General features: G+C 37.9%; 2 protein-coding genes across 2 annotated transcripts; one reads left to right on the forward strand and one right to left on the reverse strand.

The window, feature by feature from the left end:
- Positions 1-465: 465 nt before the first annotated feature.
- Positions 466-9,640, reverse strand: abhd13.L (abhydrolase domain containing 13 L homeolog). The gene is given in 3 exon segments (NM_001097966.1): positions 466-4,295; positions 5,650-5,757; positions 9,536-9,640. A coding segment is annotated over 1 exon segment (1,011 nt). The 5' UTR covers positions 4,272-4,295; positions 5,650-5,757; positions 9,536-9,640; the 3' UTR covers positions 466-3,260.
- Positions 9,641-9,994: 354 nt separating this feature from the next.
- lig4.L (ligase IV, DNA, ATP-dependent L homeolog) lies at positions 9,995-16,568 on the forward strand. The gene is given in 2 exon segments (NM_001087645.1): positions 9,995-10,038; positions 13,460-16,568. A coding segment is annotated over 1 exon segment (2,736 nt). The 5' UTR covers positions 9,995-10,038; positions 13,460-13,473; the 3' UTR covers positions 16,210-16,568.
- The last annotated feature ends 3,831 nt before the right edge of the window (positions 16,569-20,399 follow it).

Genomic DNA, 20,399 nt, shown 5'->3' on the forward strand with positions numbered 1-20,399 from the left:
TAGCTGCCGAAGTAGGGGGTCGAAGTTTTTTTTAAAGAGGCAGTACTTCGACTATCGAATGGTCGAATAGTCAAACGATTTTTAGTTCGAATACTTCGATTCGAAGCCGTAGTCGAAGGTCGAAGTAGCCCATTCGATGGTCGAAGTAGCCCAAAAAACACTTTTTACTTCGAATCCTTCACTCGAGCTTGATGAATCGGCCCCTAAATGTAAAAGCGGTGTGATTCACGTGATTTTATGCTGCACCATGGTTTGTTTATTACCCCCCCAAGGTGCATGCATATTACACACAACTATTGGTTGCTAGAGTGTGTCATATTTTATATGCAAAGAAACATGCACATACAGACCACAAGTAACAGCACTGCAAATGTTAATTCAAGTTACATGTGATAACATACAGTACACACAATGCTGCATACAAACACCTTTTAATTTCTTGTTAAAAACTAGGAGAAAACAAAGTTCAAAATCATGAATAATTTATTCTATATATTTACAGCTTCATGTGGATAAAACACTTGTTATACAAAGTGATTCTTGCAGTTATGAACAAGCCCTTGCATTTGGTTGTGAGTCCAAGATACTATCAACCATAATACTTCTATGTTTTGTTATAATTAAATCAGTTTGGAAAATAAATCATAGAAAAGAATGCATACCACCTTTAAGTATTGTGTTGGACAAAGAAAATGCAAATATAAACACATGCAATGCAATATACAGCGGTTTATTTCGGTTTTACTCAGCTGCAGCACCTAAAAGTGTTTGCTGCAGGAAAATGATTTTTTAACCATGGCCTCTTCCCATTACTGCTAAAGAAAAAGTATTGTGTTTTAACCAGAACTCTCAAGACTTTATTACAAGATTCAGAATAACCAACACAGTCCACCTTAACTATATCCAGCTAGAATATGAAAAAACCATATCTATAAAGTAACTATTGCTTCAAATCCATTATTCAAACATTTGGCTACAACAAATAAAAAAAAAAGCAGACAACACGAAATCTAATTTTTTTAATGCAGCAACAATTATGGGCCCCTTCAATAATATTTACAGCAAATGCTTTTATGTGCTTTACTCTTACGTCAAAATACATTTAAAGAAATATAGGATCCCTGCCATATGCATCTGCATTTCCTATATTCAGTATCTCATGTATAAAATGGGAAACAAGAACTACAGGGCCTGTGAATATCTGCAAATGCTGTTACATATTCAGGTACTTTTCATCAAATTCACATTATGTGGCAAGTTAACATTCATGTAGGAAAAAACTAGAGAATATTTGGTAGGGGAATTGTATGTTAGTTGCATGGTGATTGCAATGCTCGCATTCAGGCACAGATCACATACTAATGGAAAGCAGTGCTGGCTGTTTTGTAGGGATGCACCAAATCCACTATTTTAGGATTCGGTCAAATCCTTTGTTCTTGTTTGTGTGACAAAAAGCCACAGGATTTTTTGGATTCTGATTTGGTTCAGACAGGCACTTGGATTCGGCCGAATCCTGCTGAAAAAGGCCAAATCCCTAACCAAATCCTAGATTCAGCGCATCTCTATTATTTTGTATGATTGATCACTGGAAACCATGCACAAGATAATCATCCATGTAGGACATATGACACAACACTCCCAGTCAAGAAATTTTGCAACCTGGCCAGTATGTTGCCAGCCTAGCTGTTAAAAATGATACCTCATGCCAATGTTATTAAAAGAGAAGATAGAGGAAGGCCAGTATTCACTCCAAAAAAGGCAGCAACCCCTAATACAGAGCAATCAGCAAATATTAACAGGCATTTTTACGGTCATTCAAAACATGCTATCTGCTGTAGCCCTTACTTGCCCGCAGATATTTAGGGGTTGCTTATCTACTAAAGTTGTAGGGCTCTGCAAAAAAAGAAAAGAAAAAAAACTCTCTCAAATATATTTATGTTGCAAAAACTGATCATTTCTATTCTATCCAGAGATCAGCAGCAAAGGGAGATTAGGAACACAATTTCAGCAATGGCAGCTACGGCTCTAAGTGCTGCTGAGCATGCCAAGTAAATAGGGTTGCCACCTTTTCCTATATTTCTTAACGACTGGTGGGGGGCTGGAACAAAAAGGATGGGGTGTGATGTCATAAAGGGCGGAGCGGTGATGTAAAAGGAGCGGGGCCACAACGCGCAGACCCGAAGACGGAGGACAAAAGCTAAGTTACAGGCGATCGAGGGGTCTTTTTGAAGGGTATTACAAATTTACCGGCAGCTACCGCGTGGCAACCCTACATGTAAATGAGTGGCACATGGGTGCAGATATGTGCAATAGTGCTTAAAGCTGCAGCTGTTATTGTGGAAGTTTCTACCTGCTCCTGATATCTGCAGTCATGGAATAATAGACGGGGTTAGCAACCCCCTTCTACAGACAGGAAGACCAGGATTGTCTATCTGGTAAGAGGCAATATTAACTAGTAATAAACATTTAAATGATCAATTTTTGCAGAGTAATTGTATTTATAAAAGTGTTGCTCAAAAGGTGAGCAACCCTTCTATGCTCATATAGTCAGATGAAACCAAATGGACAGCATTATGGGTGAAAAGCTAATATTGCCTATGCACAAGGTAAATGTTTTGGGTTGGCTTTTAGAAGATATTTGGAGACAAAAACTACATTATTGCAAGCTGTATAGAAAGGAAAATGGTCAAAGACATGCTGTATCAGCCTGTAAGTAAAATAACCAATTTCTGTGTGCTTCATCTATTAATAAGGATACTAGCTGCCCCCTCCTGTGATATCATCAGACATGCACCAATCAAGTATGAGTGTATAGTAAGGTCTGAATGAAGCGTTAGGGGTCACAAAATCACTTGGGGTGGGGAGGGAGACCCAAAGGGAAGCTACAGATTTAAATTATCATGCTCTGGATATATTCTGGATCATCCACATTTTTTTTACAACACGGTATCTTGGGGCTGGTACAGCAGTCCTATGAACATATATCAATTTGTTTTAGGACATTTTCTGGGCTTTTAAACAATGTACAAGCAGTTCTCTTTCTTAAAGTGAAAGGCATCTGAAGACAGCTCTTGGGCATCTGTTTACGTGGAAAAGTCAGCACTGAAGGAGAAGTTCTGAATCATTTTACATATACAGTTAAAGTTTTTATTTTTAGTTTTCTGAGCGAGAACTTTAATTTTCGTTCAGAACAGTACAAATGACATTCTGTTGCCGCGCCTCACAAACAATATATACTGTAGTGCAAGAGAAACCACTATCTATATTATAGTGACATTCGAAGTCTTTGTATTGGCTTCAGGACAGTGATTGCTGGACAGCTCCTTAATAAACTGTTCAAGTGCTGTAAAGTAGCCTTGGCACTGCCACGTATCATTATGTGTACCATCTGGAAATATCGCCAGTCTTTTAGTCCGGGAAGGGGATAGTTCATAGAGTTGCTTCATCATAAATGGAGGAATCAATTGGTCTGAAAGCCCAGAGATAAACAACAAAGGCATTCGACACTGGAGGATTTTTCTGTAAGACAAGAACTTATTTTTGTAGCACCATAATGGAAGGTATCTCATTGGAAGGACTGAAAACAAGGTGCTTGCCATATGAGGGATGCTAAGAAAGGTATTCTCTAACACAAGAGCACAAATCCTGTGTGCATTCTCAGAAGCTAGGTGGACAGCCACTGCTCCCCCTAAAGAACGCCCAAACAGTATTATCTTTGTTTTATCAATGTCTGGCCTAGTCATAATGTAATCTAGAACAGCTTCTGAGTCCAGGTAAAGGCCTTCTTCACTAGGCTCGCCATCACTTTTTCCATACCCTCTATAATCAACCAAAAGTAAGTTCACTTTCAGGTTTACCAGCATCAGCAGGGCATTTGGCAACCTATGTCCAATATTTCCTGCATTACCATGAAAATAAACAATAGTTGGGGAGAAGTTTGAGTTATCTCCAGTGTATCTCAGCAAGATGAGATTGAGACGAATATTGTCTTTTGTTTTAATAAATATATTTTCATGTGGTATTCCAGTTGGCATTGGAATATAAAGTCTTGATGAGGAAGGTTGATCAGGAAAATACAGTAGCACATCCTGAAATTTAAACAGGATTCCAGCTATGGAAACAAAGATCAACAGAAGCAAAATCACTCCACCATACATGTTAAAAGTTAATATTAAAGGTAAGAGGCAAATTCGACACAGGCCCCATGACCATGATGCTAATGCCAACAGCCATCTTTCTGCACACGACCATAAAACCCAACGTTTTTCCATTATGAAAGGCCGCTTCAGTGTGTCCTGAAAGCAAAAAAAAATATGATTAATGCAGCATGAGAATTCAATAACAAGTAAGGAACTAGTAAACCACAAACACTTAGGGGTAGATCAAACTGTGAGAGTAGAGGTTGTCACCGAAATATTCAACCACATTCTATTCATTACTATGGGATTTTCAAGTGGTGAACTAACTTTCACCCATTTATTAGTACATTTCTAAAAATCTAACAGAATATAATAAATCTGCCCCCTTTTTTTTTTTTTACTAACAATAGGTAATTTTCACTAGTGCAGTAACCCATGGCAACAGATATCTTTAGAATTCCTGCAACTTTCTGAACAAAACAATACTTACCAGTTGAAATGGGTTACAGTCGGCTGTAAATTTGCCTTGTGTTAATAAATGTGCCTAAACCACACAACAAACGTGCCAGAGTCATGTTGAGTACCAAAGTGCAAGTGGCCACTACTTATTTTGTGATATACACTAGTTGTTTTAACCAAGAAGTTCTTAGGTTTATTTTCATGGTGATCTTAAAATGTTGCTTGTAGTGGCAGCCTAAAAGGAATTTTAGCCCCATTGCCTAATGGTTCAGGTTAAGCAGAATCTCAATACTGAAAAAAGTGTGCATACATGTATTTTAATAAAAATAAATCAGTTACGCAAAGGGGGTGCTTCGCATCCAAATTAACATTAGATTTAATGTAGGCAGTGATATTCTGAGACAGTTTACAATCGGTCTTGATTTTTTTTTTATTCAGCAATTTGTAGCTTTCCAGTTTGAAATTTCATAAGCTATTTGGTTGCCAGGACTAAACTTACCCAAGCAACCAGACAATGGTATGAATGAGAGACTGTAATATGAATATGAAAGGGCCTGAATAGAGAGATAATAAAGGGTAACAAGAACAGTAAAAGCAAAACTCTTAGTACACAACATTACACACTTCTGTGCAGTATAACCAATACAATACAAATAAACAAGGTCAAAATGAGCAAAAAAAAGTACATCTTCTTGTTACTTGAAAGTGACACCCAGGCAAATAAGATAAATACATCAAGACATATAGATGACTAAATATTTTGCAAAAAACAACAACGATCTTACTTCCTCTTTAAAGGGAAAGGAAAAACAATACACTGGGGGGTGGCAACATGGATTTCTCAGCTGGTATTAGGCTTAGACTTGTGCCTCTTAAGGCTCAACATGGTCATACTTGCACACAATTTTTATATTCATTGTGTAGAGGTTAAAATTAAATTAAACTATACTTTAGTTTATTAATGCTTTCATTTAAGTTAAAAGAGTCTCACTTCTATCTTTAAAGATGTGAATGAACTCATATTCATACTAAATACTTATAGCTCACATACTTTTAGAGTTGATAAGTGTACCAGAAGTGTCTGAAGAGCTGTTCTGTTAATTTGTAAGGCCAAGATGCCAGTATGGTGCAACAGGTAAACTTCTGGAATAAATAGAACCTAGAGAAAAATATAAACATATACAAAATAATCATCATACTACATTGTCATACTTTATTAATAAAATTATAAACGGAAAGAAAAGACATTTTTAAAATGAGAGAGATAGGTAGTTAGGTAGGTAGGTAGTTTTGTCAGCCGCATTCAGGACCAGGGGAACAAAACTTCTGAAATACATTTGCAATCTGATTGTCAATGCATTTCTCAGCAATTATGAAATATGACTTTCAGTAGTTGGCAATTGCAGCTTATTCCGGACATTTTGTCACCCATGCAGAAACAAACAGAATGCATGGTCATGAGTGTAGCAGCTACCTGAACATTTAGAGAGAGAACCTCATCTGTATAGAAAGCAAAGTATCCAAAACTGAAGTTTCCATCTGTGCTCAAATCCATTTCGGGAGCAAAGCTCAAATCCCTTCTCAAAGCAACAGCGTTAATGCTCTAGAAATCAAAAGCAGACCTGCTACTCTAGTATAAATAGCAAATGGGAGTTCAGACATTCAACTGAGTAACAAAAAGCCACAGATGTCATTAAATATATTAAACAGGGTGTATTTTTTACATGTTAACTGTAAGCATAACATACTTTGGTGATTTTTTTCGAGGGTTCATGTTATGAGCATTAGTGTACTACTTTGATCATTTGGAGATCACAGTCTCTGTGTCTGTCAGCTACATTAAGTTACAGTACCTGATGTGACAGCAGATTTTTCACCAAGCCGTCTAAAGTTTCAGTATGTTGTTTGACTGACTTAAAGTGGGAATTAAATTCCAAAATAGAATAAAGCTGGAAATGCTGTATTTTGTATACTAAATAAAAACTTGTATAGTTACTCACAGTCAGCTGCAATTTCAGCCAATTATTATCTGTGTAGTGGTTCCCTGGATACTCCGTCTCAGGCATCCAATTATTGTGTCAGATCATCATAGAAGGTTAGGAATCATACACTAGGCAGATGATTAACAGCTATTAAGCTTTTATTTTTGTACACACAACATGCTTTGGGCATCAAAGAAAGGGCCTTTGATGCAGAAACATGTAGTGTGGACAAAAATAAAAGCAGTTAATCATCTGCCTAGTGTATGATTCCCAACATTCTATGATGATAAACATGAACTTACTGCACCATAAGCCTAATCAAACAAAAGAATTTATGCTTTCAAAGTTGGCCACAGGGGGTCACCATCTGTAACTTTGTTAAAAATCTATGCAAGACCAAGACTGTGCACATGCTCAGTGTGGTCTGGGCTGCTTAAGGGTCATCATGAATTATCAAAACAGTTAAATAAAATCTGCCAGAAACTGATACAGCAAGACTGATTAATAATAATCAGAATATGCAGGCTGCACTGGGTCCTGTGTCGTCATGTGATCTAATGTGGATTTTATAGTTTTTGTATTGTTCAATACAAACTCTCTCCAACTCTCCAGAACCAGTGGCTGCAGCAAAATAATCCTCCAAACAGAATCCCAGTTTATCTGTTTAAATCTGGCTCCATGATCTTTGTCCCTGCAGCTGGAGTTGGAAACAGTAAAAAGGATGTAAAGGCAAAACTAATCCAATACAAATCTCTACACAGTTGCTGACTGCTCTACAGGGAAACAAACAAAGCTGCTTGAGTTCTGCATGGCTGGGAAGTAAGGAGGGGGCTCCCCTGCTGTTCATAAGTATGATTGTTTCCCTTTAGAGCAGTTACGAACCATCTGACAATTCATATCCACAGCAGTAAATGAAAGGAGAATTTCACTGCATACAGTCAGGTTTCTTATAAAAAAACGGTACACATTTTTTAATTAAAGTCTATTGGAGATAGCAAAAATGGGATTTTATTTTTTGCCTTTACATGCCCTTTAAGTTACAATTAATAATATCTCTTGAAACTGGATGAGACTATATACTGTAATGTAAGAATCCACATCCAACCACACACTCTGATCTAGCTATTAAGACAAATCTGACTGTGTCCACATGAATTATTTCTAACCCACTGCAAACTCCCAACATACCGACTATATGCTCTAGTGCTAGCTACGGCAGTGCAGACTAATACATTTGTCCTTTTGAAAACAAACAAACTGCCTTGCATCCTGGCCGCTGTGCTCTACAACCGGTTCCTCAGATTCTAATGTAATTCTCTGTTGCCAAACCTCAGTCACCAGGGACTACTGAGGTTGTGACACAAGTTGCTTTAATTGCCTATACAATACTTCAAGTTGTCACTGTTTTGGAGACAAACACACCAACACCCAGACTAAGCATTAGTGAAAGATGTCAGTGTGTTACCCCTCTGGGTTTTCTATTTTGCCCTAAATTTTAGGTATAAAAGGGAATTATGCTCATGGTTTAAAGCAAGTGATTCTCAGCCTTTTTGGACTCAAGCCCACATCTGGGGTCCAAGATCTATTATGCAGAGTAAAATGATAGGGGTCATTTATAGACAGGGGGCAAATTTGCTCCTGGGCTGTAACCCATGGCAAATAGTAAAATGATTGCCTTCAGTGCTCAAAATGCAGATGGCTGAAAAATACCAATCATTGATTGGCTGCTGTATAGGTTACTGCCCAGGTGTAAATCTGCCTAGTGTTTATAAATGAGCCCCAAAGATTGAAAACCATTGGTTCACATTTATTGGCCAATAACAGCATACAAGTGCCTGTGTGATTCTAAGCAGATTGGATGGCTTAGGAGACACCAGACCATTTTTTCTAGTGTTCTTTGCCATTGCAATATAAAAAGCTACATATTTCATGGACAATAAAAGGTCAATTCACTTGGGGGCATTTGGTACGGTAGCCCCAAGTGAATCTATTTTATAATGTCTACCCCAGACTGCCACCTGTGTATAATTAGGGAAGGCTAACGAATTGGATACTCCCATAGCCCTGGCATTGTTTTGCATCCAATTGGTGAAGTGTTTAGCTTAATAACAAATTGCAGAAGTATAGAGGTTCTGTGTGTAGAAAAAGCTGCACCTCTCACCTTTGCTTTAGAGAATTCTGCACCACCGAAGCAGGAATACCAGACGGTCGGCACACGTCATAACAATGCAGAAATTTGAAGAGAATCGCACAAACACCAAATATGTTGCATCAACTTTTTTTTGGGGGGGGGGATTAACCCTTAACCCTCCCTTCATCCTGAAAAAGGGAGGGTTAATCCCCCCAGAAACGTTGATGCACAGGTGGTCACAATAAAGAAAAGGGGAAGCTCCCCACCTACAACATATTTGGTGTTTGTGAGATTCTCTTCAAATTTCTGCATAGCTTAATAACAAACACATCTATTTCACCTTACAGAATTAATGATCATTGATAGATATATAAAAACTAAAGGTTAAGGAAGTTGAAAATAAAGCCAAAATGGGTTGGTGAGGGGAAAAAAAGCATAATGTGTGAGGATCATGTGCAAACTAATAAAGAATGTTACATTTTGAAATGACATTGTAAATATCGAAAAAAACTAAAGAAATAAAAAAAGGCAGGCAATAGTGGAGACTAACATGGAGCTGACAGGGTGCAGTGATCCTTATTGTAGGCTTGCAGGATACAGCTCTAAAACCAATGATCGCTGCAGCCGGACAGCTCAAAATACCTCCTGGGTAGGTTGTCGGTATTTTAGTCTCGAGTGACATTTAAAATGAGGAATGAGAAATAAATGATGAGCTCTCCGTGCATTCCATAATGAATGGGCATGCGCCCACTGCTGTGTCACTATGAAGCCTGTATGAGTACAGCGGGGGATGGGCGACACATCTGTACCGATGAAATCCCTACCTGGCTTGGAGATCGGCCGGCGTTGCTCACGTGGCATGGGGGCTGCAGGTTCTTCTCGGTTCCTCATCTCATAGCGTTTATTCTTTTGCTGCTGCCCCTTCCCGCTGCTCTTCCGGGATCAGGACGCGACGTCAGACATGACAGCGCTGTAACCTCAATCCCGCTGACATGTATTTGGCGCCATTTTTATTATGGGCAACGCTGGGATCTCAGACTTAGTGACCGTAAAGGTAATTAAAAAAAATTGCAATCAATAAATAATTTCAAAATTCTTGAAATGAAAGACATCAAAACGTCAAAAAACGTATTTTTGCGGTTTATTACTTTTCATTAATATGAAAAAAACAACGTGATTTCCTGACCAGATAGATTAGCGTGACGCATGGACGCAAATAAGTCGCACTGCGATGACGTTTTGTGTTTGATTTTTGCAGCCTTCAATCAGGAAGACAAGTCGAGGCATTGACCAGGGGGAGCTAAAGCTACTATACGTCAAAGAATAGGTTAGAACCTGATAGGGTTTTTTTTTTTTCGCTTTTCAAGGGGCTGTGCTTTCTTCTTAAAGGGGTTCTGTCATGATATTTATGGTGTAGTTTTTATTTCTAAAATACACTGTTTACACTGCAAATAATTTACTCTACCATATAAAAGTATATTTTCTTAGTTCTAATATTGGTCTGTAGGCAGACATCTCAGGTCATTTTGCCTGGTCATGTGCTTTCAGAAAGAGCCAGCACTTTAGAATGGAACTGCTTTCTGACAGGCTGTTGTTTCTCCTACTCAATGTAACTGAAGGTTTCTCAGTGCTGTTCTTAGATCTACCAGGGAGCTTGTTATCTGGTTACCTTCCCATTGTTCTGTTTTTAGGCTGCTGGTGGATGGGGAGGGGGAGAAGGAGGGAGGGGTGATCAACAATTTGCAGAACTGCAGTAATGAATGACTGACGTTTTATCAGAGCATGATTGGGGGCTCCTGGGACACTGACAATATGTGTAGCCCAGGTATAGGCAACCCCCGGCTCTTCATCCTGCTTGCTCTGCCTCGGTCTTGCGGCTTTACCTGTCACATTGTCTATACAGCCCTCGCTCCTGCTGACGGCTTCTTGAGTGTGCGACCGCGGTAAGCTAACGGTTAGCTAACCGTGGTCGCACACTCAGGAAGCCGTCAGCAGGTGCAAGGGCTGTATAGATGTCCCAGGAGTGACAGGCAGGACTGAGCCGCAGCAAGATGATTCATCATGGTCCTGACCGACAGACTATTTTTATTTAGTGGAAGAGTGGGCAAAATGGCTCTTTTGATCAGTTTGTTCTTTTGAGAAATGGATTTCAGTGCAGAAGTCTGCTGGAGCAGCACCATACCTCCCAATATTTTGTAAATAAAAAGAGGGACAAAAAAAAGTTGCCGCGCGTAGCATGGCAATTTTTTTTGACCATACCCATTTTTGTGGCCACGCCCCCTAATTACCATGTTCATTTTACAAAATTTGGCAGGTTATGAAAGTTTGAACATATTTCTGTGATTTTTTTTTCACTTATTACAGTTTTGCTAATGAAGGTGAATTGCCCTTTAAGCTGTGAGTCTAACTTCTCCCAAGAGACCGGTTATTTGCTTATCTCTAAATTGTTACAAAAGTATCTTATATGCAGCTGTGGCTGTTCTGGGCTCTCTGCCAAAAGCCAATTAAGTTAGAAACTTTGTTTCTTTTTCTGGCTGTTCAGTACAGAGAAAAACGGGACTATCCAGTACAAACGAGGGACTGTGGGTTGAGCTGTCAAAAGAGGGACTGTCCCTCTAAAAATGGGACAGTTGGGAGGTATGCAGCACTATTAACTGATACATTTTGAAAAAAAAAAGAAAAAGAAATGTTTTCCTATGACAGTATCCCTTTAATTTGTAGGGTGGGAGGTATATGTTCCACTACACATGTACTGAAGTATCAGTTTTCTCTAAATAGATCAATAAACACAAAGGTCAGGTTTTCAGTATTGTATTTGATCTGTTTTTATTACATTACAGTTTTTGTTTCCACTTAACAAACTCTCTGTCTACCCTGGTTTCACTAGTTGCTATGGGTCCTGATCCCATAACAACAGCTTAAATAGGTTGTTTCCCCTTTAAATTAACTTTTAGTATGATGTAGAGAGTGAGATTCGGAGACCATTTTAAATTGGTTTTAATTTTTTATTTATGGTTTTTGAGTTATTTATCTTTTTATTCAGCAGCACTTCACTTTGAAATTTCAGCAATCTGGTTGCTAGGGTCCAAATTACCCTTTGCGTTTGCATTAATTTGAATAAGAGACTGGAATATGAATAGGAGAGGGCCTAAATAGAAAGATGAGTAATAAAAAGTAGTAACGACAATACATTTGTAGCCATTACATTTTTTTAGATGGGGTGAGTGACCCTCATTTGAAAGCTGAAAAGTCATTAAAAAACTATACAAAATAAATAACGAAGACCAACTGAAAAGTTGCTTACAATCAGGCCCAGACTGGCAATCTTTGGGCTACTGTAAGATGCAATAGACAGTGACTAGTGGGCTGGTGGGGGGCTGTTTGGACCTCTGTGTACTTGGAAAGGTTAAGTCAACTTTTAGTATGATGCAGAGAGTGATATTCTCAGAAAAAATGCTTTTGGTTTTCATTTTCTATTATATGTGGATTTCAAGTTATTAAGCTTTTATACAACAGCTCTCCAGTTAGCAATTTCAGCAATCTGGGTCCAAATTGCCTTGGCAATCATGTACTGATTTGAATAAGAGACTGGAATAGAAACAAGTAATAAAAAGTACCAATAACAATACATTTGTAGCCTTACTGAGTATTTGTTTTTTACATGGGGTCAGTGACCCCATTTGAAAGCTGAAAAGAGTCAAAAGAAGGCAAATAATTAAAGACTTGTAAAAAAATAAATAATGAAAACCAAGTTGCTTAGAATAAGCCATTTTATAACATACTAAAAGTTTACCTTAAAGGGGTTGTTCACCTTTGACATAACTTTTAGTATGATGTAGATAGGGATATTCTGGGACAAAATGCAATTTGTTTTTATTCTTTATTATTGAAGGTTTTGAGTTGTTTAGCTTTTTATTCAGCAGCTCTTCAATTTGCATATTGGTAACTAGGGTCCCAATTACCCTAACAACCATGCACATTTGAATAAGAGACTGGAATGTGAATAGGAGAGGGCCTGAATAGAAGGTTCAGTAATAAAAAGTAAAAATACATTTGTAGATTTACAGAGCATTTGTTTTTTTTTTAGAAGGGAGTCAGTGACGCCCATTTGAAAGCTGCAAAGAGTCAGAAGAAAAAGGCAAATAACTATAAAACTATAAAAAATAAATAATGAAAACCAATTGAAAAGTTGCCTAGAATTGGCCATTCTATAACATAATAAAAGTTACCTTAAGGTAACCACCCCTTTAAGGTGAAGCACCCCTTTAACTTTTAGTATGTTAAAAAAAAATGGCTAATTCTAGGCAACTTTTCAATTGGCCTTTAATAAAAAGCTAAGTAACTCTAAAACCACAAATAATTAATATTAGAACATGAGACAATCATTTACTATAATATATAAACATGGGTGAGAATTATTTTAGAAGCTTGTGTAAAAGTGAGAGTGGCTGTGTACTTTGAGCAAGCAACCAAACCCGAAATTTGGATTATTTGGAATATCAGTGCTTAGTACATAAGATAACATGGTGAACTGTTTGTATATCTGTTTTATCTGTAAAGGCCAAAGGCAAAGTTTGCTTTTTTAGAGTATTGATTTTCAACCTGCAGCTCTATAGTTGCTCTTGAAGCATGAACTAAAACTGCACTATATCACAGGAGCTTCTATCAGAGTTTGTAGGATTAGTCATTAATAGACTTGCACAAGTAGATAACTTCTCCTTTTTTTTATATATATATATTTTTGCTAGGTATATAAATCCTGATGTCGACGCCGAAAGCCTCAGATTCTGCAGCCGAACATACTGTGGCCTCACAAGTGCCTTTTGCTGATCTCTGTTGTACTCTTGAAAAAATTCAAAAATGCAAAAACAGAACTGAGAAAAGTCATATTTTTAAACAGTTTGTTGATTCCTGGAGAAAATTTCATGATGCCCTCCATAAAAATCGGCCAAAAACAACCGATTCTTTCTATCCAGCCATGCGTCTTGTTCTTCCACAACTTGAAAGAGAGAGAATGGCTTATGGAATCAAAGAAACCATGCTTGCGAAATTGTACATTAAAGTTTTAGGCTTACCTAAAGAAGGCAAAGATGCATTAAAGCTTTTGAATTATAGAACGCCAACTAGTTCACATAGTGATGCAGGGGATTTTGCTGCCATTGCTTATTTTGTTCTCAAGTCACGATGCAGAAAAGAGGGGAACTTGTCGATACAAGAAGTAAATTACCATTTAGATTCAATTGCTAATAATAATGCAGCAAAAAAGAAGGAACTCATAGAAAAAAGTTTACTGCATTTAATTGCTAACACAACTGCTCTTGAACAAAAGTGGCTTATCAGAATGATTATTAAGGACATGAAACTTGGTTTTAGCCAGCAAACTATTTTCTCCATCTTCCACCCTGATGCAGTAGAACTGCATAATGTTACCACTGATCTTGAGAAAGTTTGTATTCAGCTCCATGATCCTGATGTCTGTCTCAGTGATGTTTCTATATCAATGTTCTCTGCTTTTAAACCAATGCTGGCTGCGGTCGCCAACATTCAGAATATTGAAAAACAAATGAACCACCAAAGTTTTTTCATTGAAACGAAACTGGACGGAGAACGGATGCAGATGCACAAAGATGGGGATGTGTATAAATATTTCTCACGGAATGGATTTGATTACACACAGCAGTTCGGTGCATCTCCTCTTGAAGGCTCTTTGACCCCATATGTTCACAATGCTTTTAGACTGGACACCCAAAATTGCATTCTAGATGGAGAAATGATGGCCTACAATCCAAATACTCAGACTTTCATGCAAAAAGGAAACAAGTTTGATATTAAACACATGGTAGAAGATTCTGAATTGCAAACTTGCTACTGTGTTTTTGACATACTGCTGCTTAATGATGAAAAATTAGCACATGAAACACTCAGAAAAAGATATGACATTCTGAAAGAGATTTTTATCCCAATACCAGGCAGATTCCATATTGTTGATAAAACTGAAGCAAGCACAAAAAAGAATGTTGTGGATGCACTTAATGAAGCAATTGATAAAAGGGAAGAAGGCATTATGGTTAAAGATCCAATGTCTATCTACAAACCAGACAAACGTGGGGAAGGATGGCTGAAGATTAAACCTGAATATGTTAATGGTTTAATGGATGAGCTAGACTTATTAATCATTGGAGGCTACTGGGGAAAAGGTTCCCGTGGTGGAATGATGTCCCATTTCTTATGTGGTGTTGCTGAAGCTTCAGGTCCTGGGGAAAAACCATCTGTTTTTCACTCAATTTGTCGTGTTGGCTCTGGTTACACCATGAAAGAATTATTTGATCTTGGTTTAAAGTTGGCTCCTCACTGGAAAACATATCGGAAGAGAGACCCTCCCAGCAATATTCTTTGTGGAATAGAGAAACCTGAAGTGTTTATTCAACCTTGTAATTCTGTCATTCTGCAAATTAAAGCAGCAGAAATTGTTTCCAGTGATATGTACAAAACGGGTTGCACTCTGAGATTCCCTCGCATTGAAAAAATAAGGGAAGATAAGGAATGGTATGAGTGCATGACACTTGATGACCTGGAACAGTTTAGAGACAAAGCATCGGGGAAACTGGCTTCAAAACACTTAGATGTTGATGATGAACCACATGAAAAGAAAAGAAAAACTGCACCCAAGCTTAAGAAAGTTATTGGAATTGTTTCACACCTAAAAGCACCTGACCTTAGTAATGTACATCAGGAGTCTTCTATGTTTACAGAGGTGGAGTTCTGTGTTATGAGTGGAACAGACCAACATTCTAAAGCTGATCTAGAGAACATTATTGCTAAATGTGGTGGTATTGTGGTACAGAATCCTGGAGCAGATACATATTGCGTTATTGCAGGAATCGAGAATGTGAGAGTGAAAAACGTTATCTGCTCAAATAAGCATGATGTTGTTAGAGCAGCTTGGCTATTGGAATGTTTTGAAAATAAAACTGTTGTGCCCTGGCAGCCTCACCACATGATACACATGTGCCCATCGACTGCAGAACATTTTGCTTGTGAATACGACTGCTATGGTGATAGCTATGTCACAGATACAAGTGAATATCCATTAAGAGACGTTTTTCACAGAATGTCTAAAATAAAGGAAAAAATCCCCTTTGAAATGATGGCTAATTTAGAAGAGAGATACTCATGGAATAACAGTTCTTATAATATCTTTCGTCATTGCACAGTATACGTTGATAGTTTTGCCACCATTAATGACCCAACCACAAGAATCAATACATCCAGCCTAAATATAAGAGCACTGGAGCTACGGTTTCATGGTGCCAAGTTAGTAAACCAGCTTGATGAAGGAATTTCGCATGTTCTCGTTAGTGAAGATTTGTCCCGTCTAGAGCAAATTAAAACTATGAGGAGGGCCATGGCAAAAAAATTCAAAATTGTCTCTGTTTCATGGGTACTTGATTCAGTAAAAATGAGAGTGCCTCAGATGGAAAATGCCTATTTGCTATAAAAAATATATGTATATATCTATGTTTTAATGACTTGTTTTAAGTAACGATACAAATGTGTTTCATTTTGACACATCTTAACACATTTTTGTATTTGTGTTTTACTGGAAAATTATATGCTTACTTTCTTGCTGCCTATTCGTTCTTTTAACTTTAAGAAAAAAAGTGAAGTACCCCCAAACTTCCAGTCTTAATAATAGTCTTAATAATGGAAGTTTAAAATCTTTTATTTACATGTCTATACTACTTGTTAATTTATAAGTCTGATTTTATGCACTAGTTTTCTTTGCGTTGCGTTGTACTTTTTATATGTTTTATGTATACTTTTAATTTGTGTGAATAAAATGATGTGCCGTATAAATACTGTTTTGTTTTTTTAAGTTCTTTATGTTTTATATCTTGCATGGCACTAACTAAATGCTGCTGTCATTTGGTCCATATTTTGAGAAAGATACATTTTCCAGTGAAAAAGAGATTAATGCTGCTTCTGGTTGCCACTATTCCAGGAGACAGAGAAAAAAAGCACCAAATGCTTAACCCTTTCCCTGCCAGCCGTTTTGTCCTAGATGCGAACATCTACTGCCAAGCAGTTTTTAGATATTTTGCACTCTTTCACTTTAAGGGCCTTTCCTGGGGTGGTCTTTTAGTTTACCCAGGAAAACAATATATAGTTTTTTTCAGGACAACCTGAACATTAACAATATGCAAGAATTTTGGTGTAATTCTACTTCTGTAAAAAAATATAGGCTTCTAAGTATCTAATAAAATGAAAAAAATCATGTTTCACGAAGAACAATCACATATATCAGAAACATCATTTATTTTATGTATGAGAACACAGCCGATTTAGAAAGGTCTATGTCTCCTGAACGCAGCAATACCAAATATATATAATTTTATGGAGATTTCTCACTTGTATAGATCAAAATCTACAAGCAGTACACAACCAAATTTCCAAAGCAGCGCTCCCCAAACGGCATACTTCTGATTTCAAGGCCAAACATTCCGCTAACAGTAGGTCTACCCTAGAAAACTACCCATTACTAGAAAGAACAGATTCTGGTGAACCAAAAATGGGTAAAAATATCTTTGTACTCCAAACTACCAAGTTGCAATTGTTTCCTAAAGTTATAATGTTTTATAGAAATTGGTGAATTTTTTGAAAAATTACCTCAAAGCTTCAACTCTACAGCAACATATCTCCCACACATCATTAGGTATCAATGTAAAACACCCCAAATATGAAATCCTGGGGTCCACTGAACAGTTTGATGCCCAATATGTATAGGTGTACCCAAGCACGTGGCATAGGGGGCCCCAAAAGGAAGACCCCCCATTTGTTCTGTCATTTCAGATACTGCAAAATCAACACATTTACATAGTTTTGGGGGGCGGCAAAGGTAGAAAAAAGGACGTTCACCCCAGAAAACCATATATTTTCGGAAAGTACACATTCCCACGAATCCAAATTGGGTATGCATGTCTTTCTATGCCAAAGTACCAAGCCGCAAACCATTCCTAAATTTGGTGATTTGGTGACATTTCCAAAAATCACTTCAAAATTTCTACCCTGCAGCATCGTATTTCCCCACATACTTTTAGGTATCAAGATAAATCACCCCAAATATGAAAGCCTAGGGTCCTCTGAACAGTTTGATGCCCAATATGTATAGGTGTACCCAAGCACATGGCATACAGGGGCCCCAAAAGGAAGACCCCCATATAGTCTGTCATTTTAGGTACTGCAAAATCAACACATTTACATCGTTTTGGGGGGGGGGCAAAAGTAGAAAAAAGTACATTCACCCCAGAAAACCATATATTTTTGGAAAGTACACATTGCCACAAATCTAAATTGGGTATGCATGTCTTTGTACTACAAAGTACCAAGCCGCAAACCATTCCTAAATTTGGTGGTTTTGGTGACATTTCCAAAAGTCACCTCAAAATTTGTAACCTGCAGTATCGTATTACCCACATACTTTTAGGTATCAAGAGAAATCACCCCAAATATGAAAGCCTAGGGTCCTCTGAACAGTTTGATGCCCAATATGTATAGGTTTACTGAAGCACGTGGCATATACGGGCCCCAAAACGAAGACCCCCATTTGTTCTGTCATTTCAGATACTGCAAAATCAACGCATTTATATAGTTTTGGGGGGCAGCAAAGGTAGAAAAAAGTACGTTCACCCCAGAAAACCATATATTTTCGGAAAGTACACATTCCCCTGAATCCAAATTGGGTATGCATGTCTTTCTACTCCAAAGTACCAAGACGCAAACCATTCCTAAATTTGGTGATTTTGGTGACATAAATCACTTCAAAATTTCTACCCTGCAGCATCGTATTACCCACATACTTTTAGGTATCAAGATAAATCACCCCAAATATGAAAGCCTAGGGTCCTCTGAACAGTTTGATGCCCAATATGTATAGGTGTACCCAAACACGTGGCATATATCGGCCCTAAAATAAAGACCCCCCCTTGTATGGTCTGTCATTTCAGGTACTGCAAAATCAAAACATTTACATCATTTTGGGGGGGGGCAAAGGTAGAAAAAAGCAAGTTCACCCCAAAAAAACATATATTTTTGGAAAGTACACATTGCCACGAATCTAAATTGGGTATGCATGTCTTTGTACTACAAAGTACCAAGCCGCAAACCATTCCTAAATTTGGTGATTTTGGTGATATTTCCAAAAATCACCTCAAAATTTCCACCATGCAGCATTGTATTTCCCACATACTTTTAGGTATCAAGATAAATCACCCCAAATATGAAAGCCTAGGGTCCTCTGAACAGTTTGATGCCCAAAATGTATAGGTGTACCCAAGCACGTGGCATACAGGGGCCCCAAAAGGAAGACCCCCATATGGTCTGTCATTTCAGGTACTGCAAAATCAACACATTTACATTGATTTGAGGGGGGGCAAATGTAGAAAAAAGTAAGTTCACCCAAGAAAACCATATATTTTCGGAAAGTACACATTGCCACGAATCTAAATTGGGTATGCATGTCTTTGTACTCCAAAGTACCAAGCCGCAAACCATTCCTAAATTTGGTGATTTTGGAGACATTTCCAAAAATGACTTCAAAATTTCTACCCTGCAGCATCGTATTACCCACATACTATTAGGTATCAAGAGAAATCACCCCAAATATGAAAGCCTAGGGTCCTCTGAACAGTTTGATGCCCAATATGTATAGGTGTACCCAAGCACGTGGCATATAGGGCCCCCAAAATGAAGACCCCCCATATGGTCTGTCATTTTAGGTACTGCAAAATCAACACATAAACATAGTTTTGGGGGGGAGCAAAGGTAGAAAAATGCACATTCACCCCAGAAAACCATATATTTTCGGAAAGTACACATTCCCGCGAATCCAAATTGGGTATGCATGTCTTTGTACTCCAAAGTACCAAGCCGCAAACCATTCCTAAATTTGGCGATAAAAGCAACAGTTTTTACATTTTTGAAAATTGCCTAAAAATATTGCAATTGGCCGCATTTATTTCACCCAAATTTTTGCATACAATTGTAAAACACCATAAATATTGATGCCAAGGGTCTACTGAACAGTTTGATGCCCAATATGCATTGTTATACCAAGGCAGCTGGCATATGCGGACCCCAAATGAAAATAGTGCATATGATTTACTCCGCTGCCGATTCGCCTTCTGTGAACATAGACCCTTGACTTCATATTATGTGCCTCAAGACCCTCCTAACAGCAAAGACCCCCCAAAACCATATGTTTTTGGAAAGTACACATTCTGACGAATCCACCAAAGATAAAGACGTCTTTCTACACCAAACTACCAAACTGCAAAGCTTTTCTAAACGTAGAGGTTTTTACAACATTTCTGAAAATCGCCTAAAATTGTTGCAGTTTGCTGCATTTATCGCACACAATGTTTTACGTATAAAGAGAAATCACCCTAAATATGGACGTCAGAGGTCTACTGAATAGTTTGATGCCCAATATGCAAAGATTTACCAAAGTATGTGGCGTGTACGGACCCCAAATGAAAAACATGCATATGAATTTTCACGCTAGCCAACTAAGCTGCAGGAAAGAGAGCCCCAACTGTGCGTTATGTGCCGTATGACCCACAAAATGTAAAAAGACCCCCAGAAAACTATATTTTTGGAAAGCATATATTCTGGCGAATCAAACTAAGTAAA

This window comes from Xenopus laevis, chromosome 2L (assembly GCF_017654675.1).
Source record: "Xenopus laevis strain J_2021 chromosome 2L, Xenopus_laevis_v10.1, whole genome shotgun sequence".
In the NCBI taxonomy this organism is placed as follows: domain Eukaryota; kingdom Metazoa; phylum Chordata; class Amphibia; order Anura; family Pipidae; genus Xenopus; species Xenopus laevis.